This window comes from Canis aureus, chromosome 6 (assembly GCF_053574225.1).
Source record: "Canis aureus isolate CA01 chromosome 6, VMU_Caureus_v.1.0, whole genome shotgun sequence".
In the NCBI taxonomy this organism is placed as follows: Eukaryota; Metazoa; Chordata; class Mammalia; order Carnivora; family Canidae; genus Canis; species Canis aureus.
Genome location: NC_135616.1, coordinates 74244928 through 74271932, shown reverse-complemented (window position 1 = coordinate 74271932; position 27005 = coordinate 74244928). Strand labels below are relative to the sequence as shown.

The 27005-nt window shown below is 54.9% G+C and overlaps 1 protein-coding gene across 1 annotated transcript in view; it reads right to left on the bottom strand.

Moving 5' to 3' along the window:
* The window catches only part of PLXNA2 (plexin A2), a 205696-nt gene that overhangs the window by 7598 nt on the left and 171093 nt on the right, over nt 1-27005 (bottom strand). Inside the window, exons 13-27 of the mRNA XM_077902256.1 lie at nt 26409-26560; nt 20512-20629; nt 18364-18500; nt 17255-17422; nt 17016-17109; nt 12299-12538; nt 11324-11467; nt 10833-11067; nt 8303-8445; nt 7358-7626; nt 5628-5694; nt 5266-5412; nt 4469-4628; nt 4015-4118; nt 99-198 (exon numbers count right to left, since the gene is read on the bottom strand). Of these exons, the coding sequence (XP_077758382.1) occupies nt 99-198; nt 4015-4118; nt 4469-4628; nt 5266-5412; nt 5628-5694; nt 7358-7626; nt 8303-8445; nt 10833-11067; nt 11324-11467; nt 12299-12538; nt 17016-17109; nt 17255-17422; nt 18364-18500; nt 20512-20629; nt 26409-26560 (2278 nt within the window). The remainder of the gene's footprint in view (nt 1-98; nt 199-4014; nt 4119-4468; nt 4629-5265; nt 5413-5627; nt 5695-7357; nt 7627-8302; nt 8446-10832; nt 11068-11323; nt 11468-12298; nt 12539-17015; nt 17110-17254; nt 17423-18363; nt 18501-20511; nt 20630-26408; nt 26561-27005) is intronic.

Below are 27005 nucleotides of genomic sequence, written 5' to 3'. Positions count from 1 at the left end.
GTCCTTGACTGGCAGAGGGCAGCTGGGAGGGGAAGGGTCCCCCGGGGAGGTCACAGAGGTCGCCTCTGAGCTGCCCAGGCTGCCTTGCTGGGTCTCACCGTATCTGCTGATGGAGGTCCGGGAGATGCTGGCAGAGGCGGGGATGTTGTAGGAGGAGGTCTGTTTGGGGACCAGAGCCACCACCGATCTGTCGGACACCTGAGGACGGTGGGAAAGGTACAGTGTGGGTGAACAGGGAAAGTGAATCGTCATGCACTTCTTCTAGAAGGTAATGAAATAGATATGCGGTGGAGCACAAGGAGGTCAGGAATACTAAAAATAACACGGTCTCTACTCGCCAGTGCGTCCACTGTGGTGGTTACTCGCCACCTGTGCGACGTGTGCACTTGAAATTCGGTGAGTCTGAAGGGAGACACGTTCTAAGTGTCTGAACGGGAAACTACTAACTGTAATGCAAACTGTGATGCTGTAAACACATAATATACACCAGGTTTCAAAGACTTCGCGTGAATAAAAGAACACAAACTCTTGGGTTAACGATTCCTATATTGATTCCGTGTTGAAACGGATAATTATTTTAGAATCAGATTAAAATATATCGTTACCATTAATCGTTATCAGCTTATTTTTACTTTTTAAATGGGGCCAGTAAAAAATTTTAGGTTACACATGTGGCTTGCATGATATTTCTACTGGACAGCTTGGGCTAGACCCGGCCTCCCTTCAACCTTGTGAGTTCGTACAATTACTCCCATTTTACAGGTGAGGAAAACGACGCAGAGAGGGGGCGAAGACACATCTTCAAAGTCACACAGAGAATCTGTGGTTCAGCCAATATTTGTCGCTGGGTCTGTCCAGGCTCCAGAGCACATGTTCTCCCCATTAGATCCTAATTTGGGATTTTATTTCAAGTCACCCTGGTCTGAAGCCCATTTTTCCTTTTGGCTCTGATTTCTTTCTGGCCTGGGTCCTATGGTGCCCAGGCCACCTTGACGAGTTTCACCAATAGGGCAGCTGCTCTTGGGGAGCCAGAGGGAAAGATGGCACGTTGCCCCATCCTCTGTGAGGGTGACCAGGCTCAGCACCCGGCCTGGAGGGAAAGGGCTGATAAATGAGGAGCCATATTGAAGACATTTGGGGCCATTTTGATTTAAGATTACCCTCCATCCAATAAAAACGGAGAATCCCCAGAATTGTGGCGATCCAATTAAACCCCTAACGCAGAGGGAATAAAACAGCTATAATAATGTTATGGGCCATAAAACATTCCTATTAAACCATTTTTTATTTTAACAATTTTTATGAACTTTATAAGTTTGATTTATAGCTGCACCAGTCGTAAAACCATCTTTCTGGGTCTTAAATTGTCAGTCCCTCTCTCCCACCAAAAAAGAATTAAATGTTGGGAAGTCAAACTATAAATGAACATTAGCGCTAACGAGATTCCCTGATAGCCGGTTTTAGTAGTGGTGTTTAATTTTACCCTCCCTATAAATCTGCGGGAGCCCGGGAAGTTTTTTAACATCTCTTTGTTAATTAAGATTATGCAGATTTGCTCCTGTAGGGCCTTCCTGGACCTTTGACTCCTGAGGAGGGTAAGGTGGGGGCAGTGCTCTGACTTGGTGGCCTAGAGCTGCAGGGCCCTGGGGTCTTCCCCGTGCCTGGAAGTGGCTCCAGTGACTCCCCAGCCGGGGCAGCGCCCTGGACTGCCAGTGGCCTGCACCATCCGCACCAGCTCTGGGACTGAGCAGTGGGGTCCTCTCTGCCTCTCTTTTAGGAACTCTCCTTGCAACGGATGCTCTGAAAGCCTGGCTGGGGGAGAGGTTTACACCCCCAGGAAGAACAGGTTACATTCTTCACGTATGGTTTGCTGTCACCTGGAGGAGGATTCACAAGGTGACTCGAATGACCACGGTTCAACTCAATTCCAGGTCTTGTCACTAAATCTCGTCTTCAGTCCTCGGCCTTCCTTTCTCTTGACGGACAGGCGGTGCAAATTGGACAAGCGGTGCAAATCCGTGGTCAGGCTGCCTGGCTGGGTGTGACGTTGGCTGTGCCACATCCTAGCTCTGTGACCTCAGGAAAGTCGGTGGACCTCTCCGAGTCTCCCAAGTGAGTCTCCTTCGTCGATGAAGATAATAATGGCATCTAGGTTTGTCCTGAGGCTCAAAGGAGTCAGGACACATGAAGGCTGCCAGCCGCGCCTGGCACCCAGTGGGCACCTCGGAGCTACTGGGATTAGTGTTGTTATTATGAGCATCAACATCATCATCGCCGTCCCCCAAAGGGAAGAATAATCCCTGTTGCTCCCTGTCACTCAGGGCTAGCATGTGGGAAGTACCTTGCACTCGGTAAAGCTCAGTAAATATTTGAGGAATGAATGAATACATGAATGATAAATGACATTGGGGAATTGAAAGTGCTTTGTATGATGAGCACTGTAAGAACAGAATATTCCATTCTCATCGGGAGCCTTAGGACGAAAAGCTCAGGAACGAGCGTCAGGGCATCACAGACAGAAGAGAAAGGCCTCCCTCCTGCCCTTGAGAAACTTCTGATTCGAAGGCACGGTGCTCTGGTGCTCTTCACTTCTGTGCTTTCTTCTTGGGCTCTAACTGGATCATTACAAGAGTTCTCCAGGATGCACAAGGCGCCCTGTGAGGTCGGGGCGGGGTGGGGTGTGTGTGTGTGTGTGGGGGGGTGGAATCAGCAGGGACCTGCGAGAACCATCCTGGGTGTGAGTCTACACCCTACAGTACCCCTCCTGTTATTTTGCATCCTTCCCACCGCCTTCACAAGCCCAGCTGCCATCTCCAGATGTCATCTTAACGGATCAGGAGCCCCGGGTCTCGAGAGGTGGAAGTCACCCCACCAGTGAGTGGAGAAGCAGGGGCTGAGGTGAGGCCTGAGAGGCCTTGAACTCTTCTTGGACACCAGGCTCAGTCCATCCGGGCCTTGGTGCGGTCAGGGGGTCAGCACAGTTTACGCAGGCCGGCAAGGGGGATGGAGCCCGGAGAGGAGGGTTTCGGGGGGCTGCCCCGGCGGCCCCCTCACTGGCTTCCTCTGTGCCTCGGAGCCTCCCAGCCAGCTCCTCTCGGCCTTCAGGACCCGAGTGGCCTGGCCGGTGGCAACTCCACGCTTGCCAGTGCAGCCCGCCAGCCCCCCTGCGCCCTCCCGGTGAGGCACCGACCGAGGAGGATGTTATTAATCAGGCAGACCCGAAGGGTCCTGCAGCCCGAGGCGCTTCTCCTGGTTGCTTTAATTTCCCTCGGTGTCTCTCATTTCCAGCTTCTATTTTAGTATTTTTCCTGAATCCCGACCAGCCTACCTGTGCTTAATCTTACAGAGCCCCCCCCCAACCCACCCACCCACCCGTCCCAGCAGCCACGAGTTCCTCCCCATGGCAAGGAAGGGGAGGTGGGAATAGATGCCTCCTGGAGCTTTTGTTCTATTGCTGACATTTTTTTGGGACCAGTCATCCATCCACGCTTTATCTCCTGTACTGGATCTATTCCACACACCCTTATGGGGCGGGGAGCGCTCTGAACTCCATTTTACAGATGAGAAGGAAGAGAACTGAGAGTAATTTCCCCAAGGACGCCAGCTAGTCAGTGGCTGAGCTTGAGAGCTGAAGACAAGTCTGTCGGATCTCCTGCTCTATGGCAAGTGAGTGAGCAGCGTGAGCTGCTTCGAGAAGGTGCTGAGGATAGAGAGCAGCAGATCCCTGTGGTCGGCGTCCTGGCCGGGGCCCTCACAACAGGCAATTCTCCTGCGGACTTGGGGGTACACAGGAGAAAAGCGCCTCGACTTCCCCAGGCCAGGTAAGTCCGTTTCTCGGCGTGGAGTCGGGGCACTCCTGTTTTGGGGAAGTATCCTGGGGATTCTAATGGGTGACTGTGGCTGAGAATCTCTGATTTAGATTCAGAGGGAAGAGGACAGGGGGAGACAGTTTCCCAGGGCCCGAAGGAACAATCTGGGGAGTCAGAGGTCGTGGTGCAAAGCCCCTGCCCTCACCTGATAATGCATCAGCGTGTTCAGCCGCTTCCAGTCCCCCTCGATCTTGGTGGTGATGTCCTCGTCTTGCAGCACGACCCGGGCTATCCGGCCTTGACGCCACTCTGGGGGGAGAGGGTAGTGCAGGTGGCAGTGTGAGCGCGCCAGAGGCTGGGAGCCAGGGTCACCCAGTCCTGCTTCCTTTAGAAACCTGGCAACCCAGCTCCATGCTGGTGCCACTCATAGTACTTAGAGACTTCAAGGGCTCCACGGGGTCAAGACCACACGGGGGAGAAGTGTGAGCAGGAAGTGTCCTGGGAGAAGTACTACCTGTGGCCCCTCACCTGGACAGGACCCAGTCATGAAGGACAGGGCTTCCCATTTTCTCACCCCACCCCATCTCATCACCCAAGTGCCCTCCTGGAAGCCACTTTTCTACCCCTTGCCTCCCATACTCCAAGGCTGGGCCTCCTACCCAAGTCCATGTCAACAGCCCTCGGCCGCTGGGAGTAGGGCACATTCTTATAGATGGCATCAAGGATCTTCTCCTTGACCTGCGTGATGGTGTCACAGTTTAACACCTTTACTGGGATCTCTGGGCTGTTCTCGTTGTCGGGGTTGACGCAGTTCAGGATCTACAGGTGATGAGAGAGGGGGAGCAGGATGGGAGTTCAAGGGGCAGCTTGACAGAGAGGGAGCAAGGCCTTGGAATTCTCTCTTTCCAAGGCTTACCCTCCTTACAGGAGAAACAGCTGTGCCTCAGTTTCCCTTGCCTGCCTGCCATCTGCTAAATGACAACCTGAGTCATGCCTACCCTTCTCTTCTCAAAGAACTGAGACTCTACTTTCTAGCTCCCTGTTAGCTTGGGCGCAACTGTTATCCTGAAACAAGGCATCCTAGGTGTCCTACCTAGAGATGGCTCCAGGTATATGGAGGGCTGACCACCCACTCCCCCAAAAGCCTCCATATCAGGAACTAGCAAATTCCCATTCTTCCCCATAACGCTAATTTCCTCACACCTAGTGGAGGGTGGTCTCCTCCTCGGCCATATCATCTAGGGTAAACCGAGGCAGACAGCCCTCTTTGGGTCCACCAAATGAGATGCAGAGGGGGAACCCAGGTGTGCGTGCTCCGCTCTTGGAACACTCGGCATCCCCCTTAGACTTGCTCCCAGGCTGTCTTGTAGCCTCTTTATCGACCACTCGGATTAGCTTTGTGCTCTGACGGCAGAGTAGGGAACAGCCGTGGCCCCTGAGCTTCCGGCCTCCTCACCAGGGTCTTGTACTCGATCTGCTGCCGGATGAGCTTGTCTTCACTCAGAGAGTAGCGGGCCTCACCCGTGATGGCGTCGATGGGGCCCTTCTCCATCTGCTGCTTGATGGCGCAGTAGAGCATGAAGAGTGGCTCCCCTGCACACTCCTGCGGGCACAGGCAGGGCATGGGGTGTGAGGTGGCACCAATCTCCTCCTCTCCCTCTCCTGGCCCCACTCCTAGGCCTGCCTTGCCTCGGAGCACCCTGGCCAGGCAGGTTCCTATTCCCAGGGGGTCCCCACACAGCCCTGATGGCCAGGCTTACGAGCAGCAGGCCCCCATCTGGCTCTCAACTCAAGGCCCCGGCTCACGCCCACTCTCACCTTCAGGAACTTGTGCAGGAGGAAGGCAAACCAATTGGTCAGCATCTTCTCAGCCACAGACTCTGTCCTGGGGAGGGAGAAGGGATGAGGGGCAGTCCTTTATGGAGGGGTCTTGGAGAGGGGGTCTGGCTTGCATGCAACGTGGCTCAAGAGAGCAACAGGGCATCAAAGGACTCAGGGCTGGCAGCCAGGACCCCAGGGCTGGAAGTGTGACCTTGGGCCAGATGCTTCTTCTTTCTGGGCCTCCCTTCCCCGTGGAAATGGAGTGGTGCTGCGGGTCTGCGGATGGAGGCACCAAGTCCGCCACTCCACAGGGCTGTCAGTCACCAGTGCTCCCTGCTTCCTGCTGGCCTCGGGATGAGAAACAGAGTTTCTCGGTCCCTCTGCGATTCCTTGCATGCCCAAATACTTCCTCTTCCTGCCCAGGAGGTCCCTGGTACGTGTGCCCCTCCAACCTCGCAGCATCGGACCACCTGTATTCCAATCCTGACTATGCCATGTACTGGCTGTGTGACCCTGGGCGAGTCCTTTCCCCCTCTGGGTTCATTTCCCCCATCTCCAAATGGGGACAATGACAATAATGTCTATCTCAGGGGGCTGTTGTCAGGACTGAATGAGTTAATATACATAAAGGGCTCGGAACAGCGCCTGAAGCCTTGGCTGTCGTTACTGTGTGGGATCGTGGATCCCAGGGTGCCCCAGTGTTTAGCAGACAGGGGATCTGCTTCTGCAAACAGCACCCCTCCCCACCTCGTTTCCTGGGCTGCAGATCTGGGGAATGAGAAGGAACAAAGCCCCTGTGACAGACCCTCAGTGACGGGGATGCCGAGGGGGATTTTAACACCGTGCACGTGGTGCAAATTATACCCTCTGGTTGCAGTAGATCCCAGGCATTTGCCGGGGCTGCTCAGCAGTCTGGGCCTGGGGAAGAGTGACAATGGCAGAAGAAATTGTAGCTCTGTCCCCGGGCCCCTCCCAGCACCCTCTCCCTGCATTGTGCCTGAGATTAGCTCTAATTTAAATACAACAGTTCTTAATGAGAGTTTCTAATGCTCAGATTGGCAGGATGGGGGCTCTGGAGTCGTGAAACAAAGACGTTCTTCCTCCTTCCTGGGCCCACGTGGGGTCTGGCAGCCTGAGACCTCGCTGGCTGGGAGCTGGGAGCTCCGGGTGGGCTAAGGAGGGGGCCGGAGGGGAGCAGGTGGGGAGCTCCAGAGCTCTGCTCTGCTCCCCGGGCCTCAGGGACGGTGGGCTCGGCTGCCAAGGGCTCCAGCCCTCTCCCCTGCCAGTGAAGATGGCAACGGGGGACGGGTGGGGGCAGGTGGTGGCCGCCGGTCACTTGGGGTCCCGGAAGCGGGGTGCAGAAGAGGTGGGCCGGACCCAGGCCCAGCCCCCCGCTGCCCCCAGAAGCTTCTGGGATGATGGAAATGCTCTGAGCGCGTGTCCAGCAGGGTGGCCAGCCCGTGGCGACTGAGCCCTCGGGGCGCACCGGCTCCACGGGGGACCCGAGGTTCACGCTTTCACCAGGTGCCGCGCCCGGGCTCGGGGTCACGGAGCTGGGGCTCCAGCCCAGCTGCCAGCCCTGGCCCGGGCTCCTCCGCTGGTGGCGCTGAGCCGCCGGATAGGCCTTGGTGCGTGGGGTCACAGGGGGGACGGGGAGCCCGTCGTGCACCCGTGGGGACCCCCACTGCCCTCCCCGCCGCCCCCCGCCCCCAGGCCGCGGGGCCGACCTCCGGAGCAGCAGCTTGGGGTGGTTCTTGTTCTCCAGATTCTTCTCGATGAGGTCGGAGAGCAGCTGCTTGAGGACGTCGGTGGCATACTCCAGGCGGCCCTGCAGGCCGGTCATGATGAGTGAGGCCACGTTGCCCCGGTCGCGCATGGAGAAGCTGCGCTGGAGCTCTAGGGTGCGGATGAAGGTCAGCAGGAACACCTTGTTGTTGATGAGCTGGGCGAAGAGCTTCAGGGCCTTCTCCACGTGCTGCTGCCCGTTCCCCTGCACCTGGGGGGACAGCCGGGCGCCCTCAGAGGCCGCCTCCCGCCTCCCCGCCCGGCTTTCCCCGGGGGCCTCTGGCCAGAGCGACAGGCCTCTCCCCGGGATGCCTATAACTGCCCCCCACCTCCCCCCCACCCCCCTACTCCCGGTCTGGGGAGGAACAGCCCGCCTCGAGGTCCCCGGTGTGCCCGCCCGTCCACGGGGTTGGGAGGCCTGGCTCCAGGCTGAGCCGTCCGTGGGGTGCCGGCCGTCTGACTTTCCCAGGGATACTAGGAGATGCTCCACCACACTTGCCTGGCTTACGAGTCTCCCTTTAATCCTCTCTGCCCTGATCTATTATCTTTCGTAAAACAAACCAACAAACGAACAAACAAACCTCCCAGAATCATGTGTCTTTCCTTAAGCCACCTTAAATCCATCTGAGGATGCGATACACTCTTAGTTAATTAATTTAGTCATTAATTAAAAAGATGACAATGAGCTGGAATCATCCCAAAGAGCCCGTGTGACCCTGCTGGCCGTGACCTGCCTGTTGTGGCGATGCTGTTCCCGGCTGTTCCTCCCCCCCGCCCCCCCTCCCGGATCCTGACCTTCCTCTAAGCTCTGGAGCCCCATCCGCGTTGCCAGGACACCCAGGCCCTGTGCTCCTGCTGGGTGGCTCGGGAAGGGTGGCAGATGTTACCTCCAGCTCCCGCAGCACGGGATGGTCCTCGATGCCAGGGAACAGGACTCGCATAGCGTAGGTTCGATAATCCAGGTAGGGGATTCCTGAGCGGTCCAGGTCGCTGGTCAGCTCATTGATGTCTGTCTGGAGCTCAGCAAAAGCTATGAAAGTGCAGGGAGACCAGGGGGCTCAGGAGGGCACCCAGGGGAAAGGCAGGAGAAGGAGGGGTGGGCCTGGGGTGCCAGGACAGGGAGGGTTGTAGGGATGCATCTCCAGAAGGGGTGAGGTATCGCCAGGCCTCCTTTCTTAGGTGGTGGGCATGTGGGCGATTTCTGTTATGTCCTCTTCTATGCTGATGCATAATTTGGACGTGCCTGTGTACTGTAAGTGTAGTTTAAACAAAGCAAAGGGAAGAACAGTATGATTTGGGGCATGCATGGGGTTGCAGGTTCCAGAAACAGCTGGGAGGCAGGCAGTGACCAAGCGGATGAAGAAGAGATGAGAATGGGCAGCTATGCTCCCCTTTTCTTTCAAGCAAGAGAATAAATCAAGATGCAAAAACCCTGCACAAAAATGAACATGAGATACTACTTGACACCCATTAGGGTGGGCTATTATAGAAAACTGGAGGGGCGCCTGGGTGGCTCAGTTGATGAGGAGGCCGATTCTTGGTTTTGTCTCAGGTCATGATTTCAGGGTCCTGAGATCAAGCCCCGAGTCGGGCTCTGTGCTCAGCGGGTGAGTCTGCTTGAGAGTCTCTCCCTCTCTCTTTGCCCTTCCCCCTCCTCGTGCATGCACATGTGGGCACTCTCTCTCTCTCTCTCAGATTAATAAATAAATGAATAACACATTTTTCTTTAAAGAAAAATGGATGACAACAAGTATTGGAGAGGATGTGGTTACACAGGCACCCTTGTGCACTGCTGATGGGAATGTAAATTGGTGCAGCTGCTCTGGAAACCAGTTTGGTGGCTCCCCCCAAAAAGAAACAGAATTACCAGAGGATCCAGCAATTCCACTCCTAGGTATGTACCCAAGAGACCCGAAAGCAGGGACTTAGATATTTGAATGCTTGTGTTCGTAGAAATATTATTTGCGGTACTGAAAAGTGGAAACAACCCAAATGCCTGTGGACAGAAAAATGGATAAACCACAAGTGGTCCCTACATTCAATGGAATATGACTCAGCCTTGAAAAGGAAGGAGATTCTAACACATGCTACGACTTAGTGAAGTAAACCAGATGCAGAAGAACAAATACGGTATGATCCTGCTGCACGAGGTCCCTAGTGTAGTCAGATTCAGAGACAGAAAGTAGCATGATGGGTGCCAGCAGCTGTTGGGTGGGGACGTGGGGGTTTTTGTTTAATGAGCCCAGAGTTTCCGCGGGGGAGGATGAGAAAGTTCTGGAGATGGGTAGTAGGGATGGTTGTACAACAACGTGAATGCACTTAACGCCCATGAACTAGAGGAAGGAAGGGTCCTTGGGTGTCGAGACGGTGAAGGTTAAAAAGGTAAATTTTATGTATATTTTAACACCCACACAGAGGACACCAAGAATGCCAAACCCAGCCTGGGGGTGCCCTTGATGCACCCCCTGCACCCCCAGCACCGGGAGAAGCCATTCCCCACCTTGCCCCGGCCCTATATTCCCTTTCATCCAGCAGAGGCCTTGTTTCTGATCCTGACGATTGCAGCAAAAGGAGAAATGTTTTGATTCCTCAATGAAATGTTTGCTCAGAGAGCCTGCTAGGTCCTCAGCCCGAGAAGATGCCAGGGATACCTGTTACCTCGAGGCTGTGGTTGCGTGGGAGATAGAAGAAAACATTCTCTACTCTCACATGCATCCGTGGCCAAGGACACCAGCAAGTGGTGGCCTTCAGAGCCCTCCGCCTGTGGCAGGGGTGGGAAACAAGGCCTGGGGGAGGGGGCGAGGCAGGAGGCAGGTGGGAGCTCCCTGCCCTTCCTGCTGCTGCTGCTGCTTGCACATGCTCCTGGGGCAGCTCCGCAGGACACAGGAGCTGGACTTCCATTTTGTGGGGGGAGGGAAGGGTCTTTGGGGTCTGAGAGCCCGGCCTGGGAGGCTGTGTCTGTGGGGAGACAGAGGCCCTGGAAGGGAGAGTCAGGGGGCCAACTTGGGGGTGAGTCAGGGCACAGGAAGGACTAGAGCAAGATGAGCAGGCCTGGGGCCTCACCCTGGGCATTCTTTTATTTTTTTAATTTTTAATTTTTTAAGAGTGAATCTTGAGCAGACTCCATGGTCAGCACAGAGCCCCATGTGGGGCTTGATCCCACGACCCTGAGATTACGACCTGAGCTGAAATCAAGAGTCAGATGCTCAACTGACTGAGCACTACCCCCCACCACCACCACTCCTTGCAGGCACCCTTAATAGGACTTCTCTGGTGCTAAAGGCAAAGGGAGGCCTGTGGGCAAACAGAGGATTAGGGTGGAAGGAATGACTATCGAGGTGAGTTGTCTGTAGGGAGGAGGTAATAAGGCTGATGAAGAAAGATGGGTCCAGGAAGCGAGGGAGTGCCTCCACTTACCTTCCTTGCACTCCAGGGCCACGCGGGACTCCAGGTTGTCCATCTGCATCTGAAGCCTCTTGAGAGTGAGGTCGTTTTCTCGAGACTTCCGCTTGTAGGCAATGAGGACGATGATGACGATGATGAGGAGGAGGCTGCCGCCTGCCGCGATGCTGACAATGGCTGGCAGGGTCAGCAAGCTGTCTGAGATGACACTCACCGAGCCAGGAGAGAACACCATCCCGCCCACGTGAACCTGTGCATTGCACACACACAGACGCTGTAGAGCCCTGGCATGCCATCGAATCCTTACGTTTCAGAAAGGGCATGAAAGACCACAACCACACAATACAGACTTGGATAAGAGACAACTTCCTGCTTTTTATCCCATTTCAATGCAGAACACGGTGACGAGGAGCTATGCAGGAGGTAGACGGACGGCCTTACTTTAGGACAGATCATGCATGCACAGCCAGGAGAGGAGGAAGTCGTGAAAGGAAGAGTTCACTCACCATGACCTTGTGCTGCCCCGTGAGGTTGGGAGGCTCACAGAGGAGCTGCGTCTCGGACACAGTGACAGCACACGGGGTCTCTCCAATCAACACCGTGTAGTTGAGTTTGGCACCTCCAGAGGCAGGAGGGCAGAGGTTTTTGCCCTGCAAATAACAGTAATCTTAATAGAAATAATGGACACATGCACACAGAAGTTAATTGCTTATTCCAAAAAAGATTAGGGTGGTGGGGGAAGGGCAGCCATGCAAAAACCAATAGATGGCTCCCCAAAAAGTTTTTGAGTTTTTTTTTTTTAGGATTTTATTTATTTATTCATAAGAGACACACAGAGAGAGGCAGAGACGTAGGCAGAAGGGGAAGCAGGCTCCCTACGGGGGACTTGATCCCAGGACCCCGGGATCATGCCCTGAGCTGAAGGCAGCCGTTCAACTGTTGAGCCATCCAGGCATCCCTCCCCAAGACGTTTTTGGAGAAAACATCAAACGGCCACAATTTAGAGAGCCAGAGGGGAAAATGCTAGGAGAGGAAGAAAGGGAGGACGAGATGGGGGAAGAAGACAGGAAGAGGAGACCAAATGGTGAACAAGTGAAAATCTGGAGGAGGGCACGTGGGATACAAAGGAAAGTAACAAAACAGGCGGACGGATAATTCCAGGGAACCGTGACCTCCTGAAATGTGAGCGCAGGTTATGGTGGCCATGGCAGCGGTCAATAAAAGGGAATGTTTACTTCCAATGTGCTGCAGAACTTTGGGGTCCCAGAGCTCACAAGAACAAACAGAAACACTGTAAAGTGTTTCTTGAGAATCCCAAGTGCGAGATATATCACAGAGTGGGTCGATATCTATAAACAAGCTCCCTTTTCAGGGAGATGGCAGCTTTGTGAGTCCGCGTGCACAGGGGGGTGAACAAGAAGGGCCGGGGAGGGGGCTGTCACCATCACGGCGTGTGGCAGGCTGCACTCTGCACATCCTACCTTCAGAATGATGGGGGATCCTGGCTTTTGATCCAAGACTCCAGTGGGGCTGAGCAGTTCAAAGGTTGGGTTGGGGTAGTAGATGAACTTGGTGTCATTGTAAATGAGCAAAGACTGGACGTTGTTGAAGACGAATCCAAACTCATCTGGCCGTTCCACAGTGTCTAGGCCGGGCCGGTAGTCCGTGGTCAGAGAGGGTGCCAGGCAGGTCAGCGTGGTGGTGTTCACAACTTTGCACACCTAGGAGGCCCAGAGCATGGCATTTAAATGCAGACTAAGCATTGGGTAAGGTGGAGGGTGCGGGGGTAGGGGTGGTTGTGTCACCCTACCACCTCCCACCCTCTGCTGTGGGCTGTTAGCATTGGGTTACTTAGCTGTCTTCATTAGGGATCAGTCCCCTTGGCAAAAAGAGCTGTGAAATTGGGGGGGGGGGGGCTGCATTTAACATCATTCATTCATTCATTCATTCATTCATTCACCAGCATTGTTTGAGCATCTATTCTGTGCCAGGCGCTGTGCTAGGAGCTGGGGCCATCTAGTGACATCGTCACGGTCTGCAGGGGGAGAAAAAGGACCACACGTGCTTTATAACGCAGTCTTGGCAGGGGCCCTGGAGTGCAGACGGGGCCTGCGTGTGAGGAATGCCCCAGTGGGCAAGGACCAGGTAGGGTAGGAGGACCTGCGTGTGTGTGAGTGTGCACGGCCGTGGCCTGAGGATGACTCAGGGACGGTGTCCCTTGGAAGAACTGAGTGTAATGTAATCTGAAGAACGAGTGGGACTGAGCTAGACAAGGAAAGGTGGGGTGTGGGGACAGGCCACAGGGGGACAGAACAGCAGCAGAGGCCTGGCCTGGGGATGACGGAGCACAGAACGTTTGCAGGCAAAGCAGGACAGGAGCAGTGTAAGGTGTGTGTGTGTGTGTGTGTGTGTGTGTGTGTGTGCGCGTGCGCGTGCGTGTGTTCTGGAGCAGGGAACAGCATGAGATGAGCACTCCGCCAGCACGTAGTAGGTGTTCAGTTAATGTTTATTGAATACACTAATGAATAAAAAGAATCCTTCAGCTCTTTGAACTTTCTATTCAGGAGCTCTCTCTTTTGCAACGAGGTGCTCCCTTGCTCGGCACCACGGAGTTCAAGTCGTCCTCTCGGGCAGCCCGGGTGGCCCAGAGGTTTAGCGCCGCCTTTGGCCCAGGGTGCGATCCTGGAGACCCGGGATCGAGTCCCGCGTTGGGGTCCCTGCGTGGAGCCTGCTTCTCCCTCTGCCTGTGCCTGTGTCTCTGCTACTCTCTCTGTGTCTCTCATGAATAAGTCAATTAAAGAAAAAAATTAAAAAAAAAAAAAAAGTCATCCTCTCTTTCTGGGTAGACCCCGGTGTCCCTACTGAAATCCTAGCTGAGCTGGCCCCTGCTTAGCACGAGTGGTGCCATGCCCTCCTCTGGTGGTTTAGTTCCAGGGCTGCCTAAGGCAGCGGCCAGGCTAGAGAAACCACGACGGGACCCCTGTATGGCTGGTGGACAAAACCTGGCCTCCCCCCCACTCCGCCTGGCTTGCACTCAGCAGGCCCCGCTTCGGGCTCCGGGTGTCCCAGCGACAGCCAAGGGCATCTGGGAGATCTCGGCTGCACAAGTACGTGCAGTCCTGGCAGGTCCACACGTGTTGTGAGTCTGGCCAACGCACACACACGCACACGGGCTTCATGTTCTGAAAACAAGACCTCGTGTGAAAGTGCAGAAAAGCTGACAGTTGCGCAGAGATGATGTCAGAGCTCCAAGGATTAACCCCCACTTTCCAGAAGGAGTTGAAGCGTTTCGTCAGCAGAGCTCGCAGGGGGCTTCGGGTCCTGTTGGAGGTCCGGGCCCGCTCCTACCCTTTCCCCTCCGACTGCGGCAGCCCCTTGGGAAACGAACGTCCCCTCGGTGCTCCAGCTGGGGATGCTGGGGCAGGGGGGACAGGTGGGTACGCTCAGAGGGGCAGGGCTGAACCCGGGAGTCTCAGGGCCTGGGCAACTCGGGGCTGGGCCTCTTCACTCTGCTCCCCCACCTTTGTGCGCACTCCTGCCAGCGCCCTAGACTGGACTGTGAATAAGCAAACCACTCGGAAACAAGCAGCCTCTGTTTGCTTCCTGCCTGGTGCTGCCTCGGCACTTTGTTTGCCAAACATTCCTTGGGGTTTTGCGGCCTTTGCTTTGGCCCTTCTCACTAGTCCCCCCCACCCCCGGGGGCTGCTTCAAAACCCAGAAGCGAGAGGTAGCCCCCTGGGCTGAGGATGGGCTGAGGATGAGCCGGGCCCCAAGCAGGCCTGCAGGGCAGGGCGCTGTTTTCCCACCGCTCCAGACAGGGAAGGCCCAGGGCAGAGTTTATGGTTGTGGAGCCAGGCTCGATGACAACCACTCGTCCAGGCGTCTCCTCCGGGCATGCCAGCCTGCACACCCCGGGCAGCTCACTGCTGAGACACCCCCACCCCCGGCTCTCAATGGCATGATGGGAGGGATGGGCACCGGGGGACTTGCTCGGGAAATTCCCATCCGGGGCCACTAGTGTACCCTGGTGAGGGGAGAGGACACATCAGGACCTTTCCAGATGGATGTCAGGTCCAAGGAAGGCCTTCCCAGACCAGTCTTCTCTCCAGATGGCTTCCCGGGCACTAAGGCTGCAGGCTTTGGAGGTTAACCTTGTCAGTCCCATACGTACTCTGTCCTACGTTAACCATGTCAAATACTTGCTGTATTTCTGATGCTGTGACATTTGGGGCCGTCCCCTCCCAGGGCCAGCCAGGGCCTAGAGACAGCAAACAACTTGCCTGTCTGCCAGGGCATACTGTTCTACTGCAAACCAATCAAACCAGAGCCCACACCCCCGACCACCTGCTTTTCCACGTTCTGAACAACTACCCACCATGTCTAATCAGACCAGGCCAAGTACCGGGCAGCTAGGGACAGCCCCTGAGCCCCAGAGCCCTCAGAAATGATTCTGACCGGGCAATCCTAAACCTGCTTACATTGCCTGGTGGGTTCCTTCCTGCAGAAGCCATAATAAAGGCTCTTGCCGCGGTGCCCTATTCTCCCTCTCCCCCCCTTTCTACACCCACACTGATGCTTCCCACCTGCCCCGCCCCCCGACCCCAGGGCATAGCAGACCCCCTTCCCTGCAGATCCGTGAATAGAACAAACGATCTTTCCAACAGCAGTCGTCTCCTATGCTGTTGGCCTTGACATACCTGAGTCATAACAGAACCTACGTTTTAAAACACGTACCTAATTTGTGTAGGGGTTTTGTCCCTCCCTAGGGTGAGCGCACTGTTCCCTTTTCTACCCTCACCTTCCTTCCTCCCACTTAGGCCTTGGAGTTGGACAAGATGGTCTGTGAGCTACTGGGAACACGGGGCTCAGTCTGGAAGTGGAGTGGAGACATAGGCTCTTTTATTCATGGATCAGACTCTCCACTTGGGATAAGGAGGCATGTGGTCTCTCAGCCCAAAGAGCTGCGACCATGGTGGCCACTGAAGGTGTGATACAGGTGTCCCCACATCTCTGCCATGAGGGAATGTCACAACCCAATCGCCAGCATCTCACGTGGTCTAGTCATGAAGAGTCTGGGTTTGGGGGATCCAGGTGACCCTACTACCAGCTAGCTACCTTCATAGTTCCGGGCAAGCCATTACTCCCTTCTGGTCTTCACTTCTTCAGCGAGACAATGAAGGGGGATGGACCAGAGGATCCCTGTAACCTTTCCAGATCTAGCCTTCAAACACCATGCATTTTGTGCCTTTCTGTGTTTCCTAAGGAAGCTTCTAGCATGCTGGGAACCTGTCAGGGAGAAGACGATAGATACAGTACCGTCTTTACCATCTCTATCACAGCCTACTCAATCCCCTGGGGTCAGAGCAGTAATAATAGCAATTATCTGACAAATAATGGCCATAATAGCATCTCCTGGACTATAATTATGAATACAATAATGTTTCAGAAAATATTGGCTAACAAGACTGAGATGGAGCCACTAGAACAAACCAAAAAAATGTATAATGACATCTCAGACGTTCCGCTTTTATGATCAGGAACTTCTCTAAAAATCACAAAAACCCGTAGAGGAAAAAAAAATTAAATTACATGGCTCTGCATAGCGGAGTAAAGGAAAACGTTCAACTGATCATCTTAGCAACGGGCGTGGAACTAGCCGCACGCAGCCACTGACGTCTGTCGGGTGCCAACCCCGTGCCCGCCGCGGGCGTGTTACTGCCCTGCGAGGAGAGTCTTATCATTCGCATTTACAGGCAGAGGAGAGAGGATCCCAGAGGATAAATGATGGGATCACGGTTGTATGACTAATAAACAGCAGTATCCCGCTTCCAATTCAGAAGCGTCTGGATCTGGAGGCCGAATTTCTTCACCCTTCCACTTTGCTTCTTATCGGACCTCAGAGTGACCATGGCACGGACCAGGAGCCCTCTCGTGCTGTGTCTCACGCTCAAGAGCCAGTACATTGATCAGCTCGTTCTATTGCCTTCCAAGGAGCAATGATTATACTGTGACTGTTAGCGTCACTGTAAGGTTCAGGCGTTTGGGGCCGTGACTCCAGGCTCAGGGTCTTGAGCTCACTTTCTTCTCCAGTAGGGTGATGCTCCTTCTAACACGGACCTCAGCTCATTGCAAACGCAGACACACAACTGTGGCTAGGGGGGTGGGGGTGGGGGGCCAGGTAGACCAGCGCGTACTCACGTTGACGGATTCCTTGCCATTAAACTTGACTCGGACCCTTGGCTCCTGAATGACGTCCAGGTTGAAGCCTGTGATGGTCAGCGGCGTGTGGCCACTGGGAACAAGCAGAGGATGGGTTAGGTGACAAGCTCTCTCAAACCCTTAACCGCCGCCACGCTTGGGTCCCTGCACAAGTCCCCCAGGGCCGAAGGGGTTATGTCAGGTGGCAGCTGGGCGCATCCTCCCCACCTCTGTCTCACCTGGCGATGCTCCACTCCGGCTCAATGCGCTGCACCCGGGGGTCATCTATGTACTCGAACTGCAGGTTGTTATCCACGCGGGCTCGGTCGACACTCACGGAAACCGGCACCGGGCCCAGTCCGTTTGATGACGGAGGGGAGACGCACACGATCTCATTCATTGACCGCCTGATGGGGGGACAGCGGGAGGCTGGTGAAGAAAGGCCTGGGCAACGAGGAGAGCTCTCTGGCTTGAGAGCGAATTTTCCTCGGTCTGAGGGTGTGGATGACCCAGAAGTGTTCTTTCCTACTCTACACAGTGGAGCAGATCCCTTATCAATGGATATAGGTCCCTCTTTCTATAGGAGACTCAACTCTGGTTGGAGGGAGGGAACAAATTAGAAAAAGGGGTTAGAGAATGTAGGGCAGAGGCAGGGCTTCATGGGCTCTGGGTGATCTTTTCTTTTCTGGATTTTTCTAGATTAGACTAGGGAGCCAGTGCTTAGGGTCTGGTCAGTCACTGAACAAATACTTCTTGAGCATCAACTATGTAGAGAAGAGAACACGCAGTCCTTGCCCTCGGGGAGTTTATAATCCGAGGAGGAGACAACGAGATACTACTGAGCATGTTGGGGTCTCACCCATGGGTTCTGTCAGAATTCTCTCAGGATTCTGCGGATCCCAAGGGCTTCATCAGTGTATCTGGCGAATAGAAGGCGTTTGGGTTTTTATGCCCAAGAGATGCCCTGGGGATGAGTCTGTGTGCTTGCTGATGACTGAGGCCATGTGGTCTCCATGTTTCTCAAGTCTCCATAATGGGGACCTCATCAATGCTCGGCCCCAATGATGACTGAAGAGTTTCTGGGACCTTCCTCATCAGCAGTTCTCATGGCCCTCATCCTAATTATTTTTAGAAGCATCTAGTCCCTTGATATGTTCACTAGTGGTATATATTGCTACAAACTGAGTAGTGCTGTATATTTCGCACGGGATGGGAATGGTGTTTGGGTCCAGGACGTGGCCCACACCGTGGAAGCCATGGCGTGGGCACCTGTGTGAACACGCCCAGGAGCAGGTGTGCACACGCCTCACATGACCAGCCTCCTAGGGCTCCTCTGAACGCATCTTACCCATAGAACTCGCAGGTCTGGTTGCCCAGGTATACAGCCACACTGCTCCCAGCCCCGAGATAATGGCCCGTGATGGTCACCATGGTGCCTCCCGATTCTGGTCCTCGGATGGGGTTGAGTGACAGCACGGAAGGGTTCTTTGAAAAGAAGCAGGGAAGTGATCACAGCTCAGGTTTGGCCCAAAGTGACAGGCCCGAGGTTAGACATAAGGGCCAAAGGAGGGACTGAGTCTATGCTCGGGGTGTAGGTACTTTTCCTGCCCTTTCTAATCTCTTATCCCGGAGTTGAGACTGTTTCTAAGAAGAGGCTCTGGTATGTCCAGGGAAGGCAGAAGGACCACGTTTTAGAATTAATTAACTCCTTGGGGAATCTCACGCTCATAATAACACTGATGGGAAGGCAAAGGTAGCACTGACTAATCTATCAATTAGTTTACAAATTGAGAGCAATTTGAAAATGCTTCTCTATCTGGAGCCTGTACTGATTTTTTTGGCACAAAATCGATAAGACTGAATAAAGCATCCTTGTCTAGATCGAGCCACCAAGGGGCTAAAGTCCTCCATTAGTGACCCATGCACAGGTCCTGCCCCCTCTGAAGCATGTGAGGGGGCACAGCAGGGGGCCTGGGGGCAGAGCCCTGTCAGTAAATGTCTGGCGTGGCTTCCCCAACCTTCATTAGGAGGTTGGCCCCATCAATGGCCAGGGCTTTCTAGTAAACTCACTAAGCTGTAAAATTAAATCTGAAGCTTCAAAGAAGTGTCATCTGGTCTCTAATGCATCGGGTGGCTGACCTAAATCAGAGACAACTGCTCCTGCCCGGAAGACAGAGGAGTGGAATGGAAAGTGCCTTTTAACTGAGCAACTACACCTGCACGAATTCTAGTCCGCATCAGCCATTCACTATCCACGGCCCTGAAACAAGTTTCTGGATCATTCTGGGCTTTTGTTTGCTCCAACATTGAGACAAGGTGGGCTAAATTATCTCTAAAGCCCCCCCACCCCTGACCCCCAGCAGGGGCAGTCTACAGTTTTCTCTCCACCCAGACTTTCTGTGTTTGCAAGACCCTGTCTGTCCTGTGTCAGAGACGGGGTAGGTTGGCGGCAGGTAGGCTGCAGTCCTCTCCCATCTGAGAAAAAAAGACGAGTAGGATAAAAAAGCAGAGATGCCAAGATTGGAAGGTAGAGCCTGGAAAACCTAAAGCAAGCAGTAAATGCTTTGGAGAGAGTAAAATTTTGTGGTCTAATGATTTTTCAAAACTCGTAGCAAGGCTGGTTTGACCCCGTTGGCTGGTGTTAACACTTTTTAATGAACAACTCAACGTGGTGATACAGGTAAGCGTCAGAAGAGGGACTCCAGGGCCCCAGAAGTGTGCTATCGATTCAGTGGGAAGACAGCCCCAGCAGACTCCAGGGCCCCAGAAACACGCTATTGATTCGGTAGGAAGACAGCCCCAGCCTTAAAGAAAGCCTTTGTGATTCTATTACCTGCTGCCTGAGCGCCAAGAGATGTTTTCAGGTGTGAGAGTGTGCGTATATGTGCACACAACCACACCATCCCACAGAACAACTCACACGCATCCCCCCACTCCCGTGGGCCTGCCACAGACGTACGTCCCTGCAGGATTTGAAGTGACTTCTCTAAACTCCCACTTACAATATCCTTGGCAGAAAACAAAGCATGTGGATAAATTTAGACCTTTTTAATTAGGTCCCTCAGGCGATCTGTGCTCATTAGGCTGGAATGAGACTAAGATGTCACATTGGCGGGACTAGGGGCAGCCCCTCCCCACCCGGTGGGAAGGATCCACTTTCTTTTCTTTTAAGATTTTATTTACTTATTCATGAGAGACACAGAGTGAGAGAGGCAGAGACACAGGCAGAGAAGCAGGCTCCCTGCAGGGAGCCCCAGGTGGGACTCGATCCCTGGACTCCAGGATCACACCCTGGGCGAAGGCAGACGCTTTCTAAGAAAGGCCTGATGTGGCCTTATTTAGAACTCCGACCTGTGGCTCTCTGGGACTCTAGCAGCACTGGTAGTCACACAGGGGTAGTCCCTAGCGGGCTCTGGGGCCTCCCCGGGGCGAAGTCTGGAACAGAAGTGTGGCCCTGCTGGGAGCTCACAGCCCTGCGCAGGACCCCCACACTCACCACAAAGGTGTACTGTTGATGCGACTTGGTCATGAACTCGGGCTTACACTCGCCAATGCACAGGCGCACGGGCCCGGAGGTGGTGCCCACGAGGGCATGGCCCATCTCACAGACGATCCTGAGGAGAGAGCAAAGCTTCCCGTGAGAGGCCGGGCTAGAGCTGGCATCCCCGCCTGCACTGCTCACCCCCGTCCCATTAAATGACTCATCACCCCCTTGCACACGTGCCCTACCAAGTCTCAGCTTGCTCACCCGTCCGGCTGTGTGACCCTGGGTAAAGTGCTTTCCCTCTCTGGGCTTCAGCCTCTCATCCATACAGGGAGAGGATGAATGAGATCACCTCAAAAGCCTGCAGAGCCTCGGAACTCCATGCTGCCTAATTCTCTGAATAAACCCGTATCTGGAGTATTCCCATTGCCTAGTGCGGCACGTAGCCCTGGGTAGCTACCCGGTTGCTGTTGAATAAAGCCCAATGTCCAACAGAGAGACCTGGGAGCAGTGATTCAGTTAGTGCTCTTTCCTGCGTGACAAGACAAAATTGCAAGTCTCCCTAAAGGAGGGGGTGAGGGCCTGTTTGCCAAGCGGATTCAATTGTGGTTCGTTTCCCACAGGGAGTTTTAAAAAGGGAAGAGATAATCTGGTGAGATAGTGAGCGCCCCAGACAGGAGCTCCCAGCTCCCAGCCAACGGGAGCAGCGCAGTCCTGCGGCTGCAGGAGAAGGGGTGGGTGGTGGACGAGTTCATTAGGACGGCAGCTGACACCGGACTCCCACTTAATCAAGGTCTGAGTGCACCAAGCTGGTGGGCGAGGCGGTGAACCAGCCGTGGGGTTGGAAGTCACGTCTCACATTAAGACGCTGGGTAGCTGGAGGGAAGAGGGGGGTGCGGCCTTCTCTCTCCTCCAGTTCAGATCAATACCCCCGGTGATGACTCCCCTGGTGCCTGAGATCCGGTTACAACAAGCACATTTAGAGACTGGTTGCCTTGGCCACAGCAGCCTTCTCAGAAGGGTGGGAGAGACTGGAGAAATCGGGTTCTGGGGGGTTCCTCTTGCTAGGATTATAAGGCACGGGGCGGGAGGCGGGGCAAGAGCCCCACCAGGCTGGGCAAAGAAGCTCTGGACGGAAGAAAGGACTTTCCTTCTCCTCCCAACACCATGGGAGAGTTCAGAACAGTCCGGTGCCCCTGGCAGGTTTGCTTAGCGGGGCGTCGGGGAAACAGCCCCTGGTACACTAATCCCCAGCATTCCGCCGGCGCTGCGGGGAAGATCCGTGTTTAACCGGGCGGTGCTTATCTCCACAGCTTCTCTAGGAAGGAAGGTAACTAAACAGAGATTTCATTTCGATGTAATAAAACTCGCGCTAAACAAATACGCCGCATGCTCACACACACGGCGTGCCAGGGATCTCCACCTCCTTCATAACAGTTAATCCCAAATAAGTACTTTAACTCCCGGTGAATATTTACTTAACATGCAATAACTGTCTTATTACGTTTAGCATATTAGATTCGACAAGACAGTACTGAATGCACACGGAAGGAGACTCTCCCTTCCCTTCCTCTATGAATAAATAAATGAATTACGAACGCGGAGTAAAGGCGGTGGTGATGATCAATTAGTTTTTTTGCACGTAACTGTCTTCTTAAACCTCATTAGCAGAGCATTTGAGAAGCTTAATTTAAGGTACTGTGTGTGGTTATTTTCATGCTGCTACCTGCTTGGAGTAACAAGTCCCTCCCCCTGGGTCCTGGGCCCCAGCGCCTGTCCCCCGCTTGGGGTCCCTGCCCCCTTGCAAACCATGCCTCTGTGCTCCCAAGGGGCCGCAGGGGAGACTCTGTGATCTACTGCAGGGGAAGAGGAGGACAAATAAGAGGGGAGAAGCAGATCAATCTCTGTCCCTCTCGTCTAATCAGGGCTCTCTTGTCCCCCACCCCTCACCCCCATCCCAGGGCCAGAGTCATCCTCCAGAAGAGAGGAGGAGGAAATCATGGCAGGCTCGACTTGGCATCAGGGAGAGGAAATATGGGAACATGTGAGTCGGGGGCATACTTTTCCTTCCTTGGACTCAGGGGTCCGTCTAGGAGAGGACAAGGCCTAAAATGGGCTATTCAGCTCTCTCTGGAGGGAGGTTAACAATGGCCCGAAGCCTTCGGGTGCACCGGCTTTTCTAGAACATTTTCTTGCTCGGGGCTCATGTCCCAGAAGATAAGCCTTACGTATGGAGGGCCTGGGAGAAGAGGGATGGGCGGGAGACGGGCACTCCCAAGTGTCCAAGGCTGAGTGCCCGTAGTGCTCTTTCCTGCGTGACAAGACAAAATTGCAAGTCTCCCTAAAGGAGGGGGTGAGGGCCTGTTTGCCAAGCGGCGTGACGCAGGGGAGCAGGGACTGGGCTGCAGCGAAGCGCCAGAGATCGACGGTGTGCTCCCTTCCTTCACGGGCAATGGCACTGAGGCCCAGAGAGGCTGAGCGGCCCATCCGCAGCCGCAGTGGCAGAGCCATGGTTCAAGTCCAGCCCCGCCTGACTCCAACGCTGAGGCCTTTGACCATTCTACTCTACCGCTATAGAATTAATGGGTGCCTTCTCTGTCTTTTGGGGAAGGGGCAGGGTAGCGATGGCAGCAATGCCACGGTGCAGCTGAGGATGCTGGGGTGTGAGAGGATGTGGCGGGAGGTGGGGAAGTGCCAGCTGGGTTCCTAAGGTGCTGACATCTATCTATGCCCCCTACCTTCCTGGGTGTAGACGACCCCAGGCAGCGGCGTGTGCACCGCTTCCTCCTTCAAGCCTTACAAATTGGTGAAGTTCCTGTGGTTTGATTTCTGGGGCCCTCCTGCCTTCCCGGCCTCCTCCTGGTGTCTCTTGTGGCTCTAGGCTCCCTATAGATCATAAGGAGACGATAGCTGGGGATGCCTAAAACTTCTCCTTGCAAAATGAGGAAACTAATAATCATCCAGCTTCAACATTTGGAGGTTCAACTCCCTCCTGGTTGACAGGGAGCTTCTGGAGACACATTCGTGATGCCCACAGGCTTGCTGATGGGAGGAGTTGCAGTTCCATGGGGCACACAGTTTACTGCTCTGACATCCCAAGGATCATAGATGCAGTTGTCGAGATCACCTATGTCTACACTTCTTCATTCTCCACATGAGACGTCTGAGAATCTGGGACCAAAGTGATTTGCCCAAGGTCACCCAGCTCACCAGTAGCTGAGTTCCTGGCACCCAGTCCAGTGCCCTCACCCCCACAGTCTGGCAGAGATGGTGCCTTTCTCCCCATGAGCGTGCACCCCTGGGTGGGGGAGCACATGCCTCTAACATCCAGCCAGCCATGACGGGGTTCACAGGTGCAGCAGATGGGGGAGGCTGTGTTTGAGGACCTCGGCTGAGTCCTTCTCACACAGAGTCCCTGTCCCAGGAGAGGCTGAGCTTCGGCCTCTACCTGTGTCTAATCACCCAGAAATCGTCCTGTGATGGAATCAGCTGGCCCTCCGCAGACCGGTGGGGTGCTGATTGCAGGACTAAGTGGGGCCCTTTAACCAACATTAACCTAATTGCTGAGTGATGGATGGCGTGGCACCAGCATACGGTGAGCCATTACCGTGCCCGCTAATCCTGCCTGCACCCGGGACACGGCACTGGCCCGGTTAGCCAAATTCATCTCGCCCAGACATCTGTAACGATTGCGCCTGCTGCTCACTGCCTGGGATGGAGGCTATAATGAGGTTCACAAACTCCGAGACCTCGAGAGTGGTAATGAGCCTGGCACGGCTGGGAAGCAGGGCTGCACCAGCTGAGGTGCGGAGAGCGCTTGCTCCCTCTTGCCCCTCTTGTGCCCCAGAAGAAGGCGGTGGAGGTTTTCTAGGATGGGGGACCACCAGCCTCAGCAGGGACCCCCGGCGACCAGTCAGTCACCTTCCCCGGCTCCCCCCACATCCTCACTTCTGGTTTCTCTCGGCTCTTTCTCCCCCGTGGCCCTGGGGCCTTTGATTTCAAAGACAGACTATTCCCTCACATTCCCAGGCACACGGTGGTCTCCATTTCCCCATCTGACTGAATTTCCCCCCAAGCCGGTGCTGTTGGCCTTATGATCTCCACCAGGCTGGTGAAGGCCCGAGAGATCGGACAGTTTGCAAAGGCCCCGGAGCAGCCAGGACTTAGACCACCTACGAGTCCCAAAGCTCGTGAGGTCTCCACGTCCAGCTGCTCAAGACTGTACTCCTCAGCTCAGAGCCTCACCCATTGGTCCCCGAGACCCTGTCCTTTGGTCCTGCGGCATCTCACTAAGTAGGAGCCCTGGCCTGCGTCCAGAGGCCCAAGGCAGATCCTTGCAGCCACCGTGGATTCGGGGATGGCGGGACCGAGTGTCTAGTCCAGCTTGGCAGGGTGCTGATGGGAAGGGACTCCGCAGGCTGTCCTGCCTCCTGTCCCCGATGCCTTGATCTCCTCTTCTGGCTCAGAAGCACAGCTTCTGTCAATCCCCTACCCCCCATCTCTTTTCTGGAGACCCAGCCAGTCTTTCCTCCAAGAGTCAGTCCTTGCAGGGATATATGGTTGTCTGGAGGTTGGGTCTGGTTTGAAGGATCCGAACGGCCCCGTTGTGTTCCCACTGTGGGGGCGAGGGGACCTCATTGTGGTCCTCGGAGTCTGGGAATTCACTCCTCTGACTCTGAGCCTGCTCTGGGCCACACTGGAACCGCGGGCCCTGCCCCCAGTGGCCCCAGAGGCCACTCGCTGCTGGGTCACGGAATTTTCGGACGGCTCTTGTCCAGGAGCCTTGCCCCATTGCTCTCATGAGATGGAGAGATCTGGAGAAGTCAGGAGAAGTCAGGAGAAGTCAGGAGAAGCCTCGGGTTCCCGCTCTGCTTGGCCACCTGTGCACTGGGTGAACTGCCCAAGTCCCTTCACTTCTCCAAGACTTCGGCTCTCTCCTGCTTTGCCAAGGGCGAGGGCAACACCTATCTCTCGGCGTCCTCCCCAATTACAAGCGAGACAACGCATGAGGACGTGCAAGTACTGACAGAAGATAAAGTGTTGTCATGTTTCTGGGTGTTACTCAAGGCTGACTCTGGGGAGGCCCAGGGGGAGGGGCCTGGACCCCGGGGGTGGGGCTATGGGAGAGAAGCCCCTCCCACCAGGCTGCTCTCCGGAGGGTTCTGGGCACCCCTGGCCCAGCTGTGTTTTCAGTAGAACTGGGTGACCTGACCCCACTTTACCTGACAAATCAAGCAGAATGATCTGGATACTCCCTTTGCTTTCTTCTGGGTGGTGGGGCGGAAAGCATCCCTCGTTCCACCCTTCTGCCCTCAGCTCTGTGCCCATCCCTTGCCCACCGCCTCCACAGCCGGCGCCACTGCCAAATGAACGCCCCAAATTGGAACATATGTCACTCCTGGAGCCCCGCTCGCCTGTCCGCCACTACACGCCTATTTTCTAATTTCCAGCTGACATTTCCCTTAGTGAAATAAATGAATTTGCTCCGGCGAAGGCCCTGCTCGGATTAAGCTGCTGTCAGAGCCCACGAGCCAAACAAATTGTTGCCCGCAGCCCACCGTGCGGGATGCATTCCAATGGGGGCTGGCAGGGGAGGGGCCCGGGGGACCGAGGAGGAGCCTGGGTTGGTTGGGAGCAAGGCTCAGGTGCCACTGGCCGGGCCAAGGCAGACAGAGGGGCAGTGTCGTGCCGGGAGCTCTGATGCCACAGGAACCAGGGGGTGGAGAATCACTCAGGATAGGAGCCTTCGGGAGAGGAGGTGGGAGGGGAAGGGGGCTCTGGGAAGGCTTCCCAGGCAGGGTCTATGGGATGGGAGGGAATCCTGGAGAAATCCCCAAGAAGGGAGAGGCAGCTTCCCCCCCTTTCAGCTGCAAGGGGGAAAAGTATGGGACAGAGCACCCCAGACTCACTGCTCTGCGATGATGTAATCCCCCGGCAGGGGGGTGCAGGGCACCCCAGCCACCTGCACGTGGTGGGCGATCTCAGAGAAGTCCAGGCCCAGGTTCACGCCATGGATGGTCACTCGAGTCCCTCCTTCAGGTGGTCCAGACACCGTCAGAATCTGCGGGAGGGAAATGGGATCACACACCTGCAAGGCCACAGAGGCAGGGGCAGCAGTGCCCTTGCCCCGCCCCGGGGGAGGCTGCACACCCAGAATCGGGGTGAATGGACCATGTTGCCTCCACTTGTCAGCTTGTCTGGGCTCCTGACATGGTCTCCTTTCTACTACTTCCTCGGTTCTTGAGGTCATGAATTCATTCATGCGTTCATTTACTTAGAACATTATCAGGAAGTCCTAGACGTGAGGCAGAAAATCCTTGTTTGAGACGTGTCTCTAATTCCCCAGCTGCCTGATGGTGATCAAGTCACAGTCTCCCTAAACCTCAGTTCTTAGTTGTGAAGGGGGGATAATCATCTCTACCAACGTCGCTCCGAGCACCCGATAGGGCGTGTTTGGGAGCTTTTTGTAAACCAGAAAGGGCTTTGTAATTGTTATGTGCTATTAT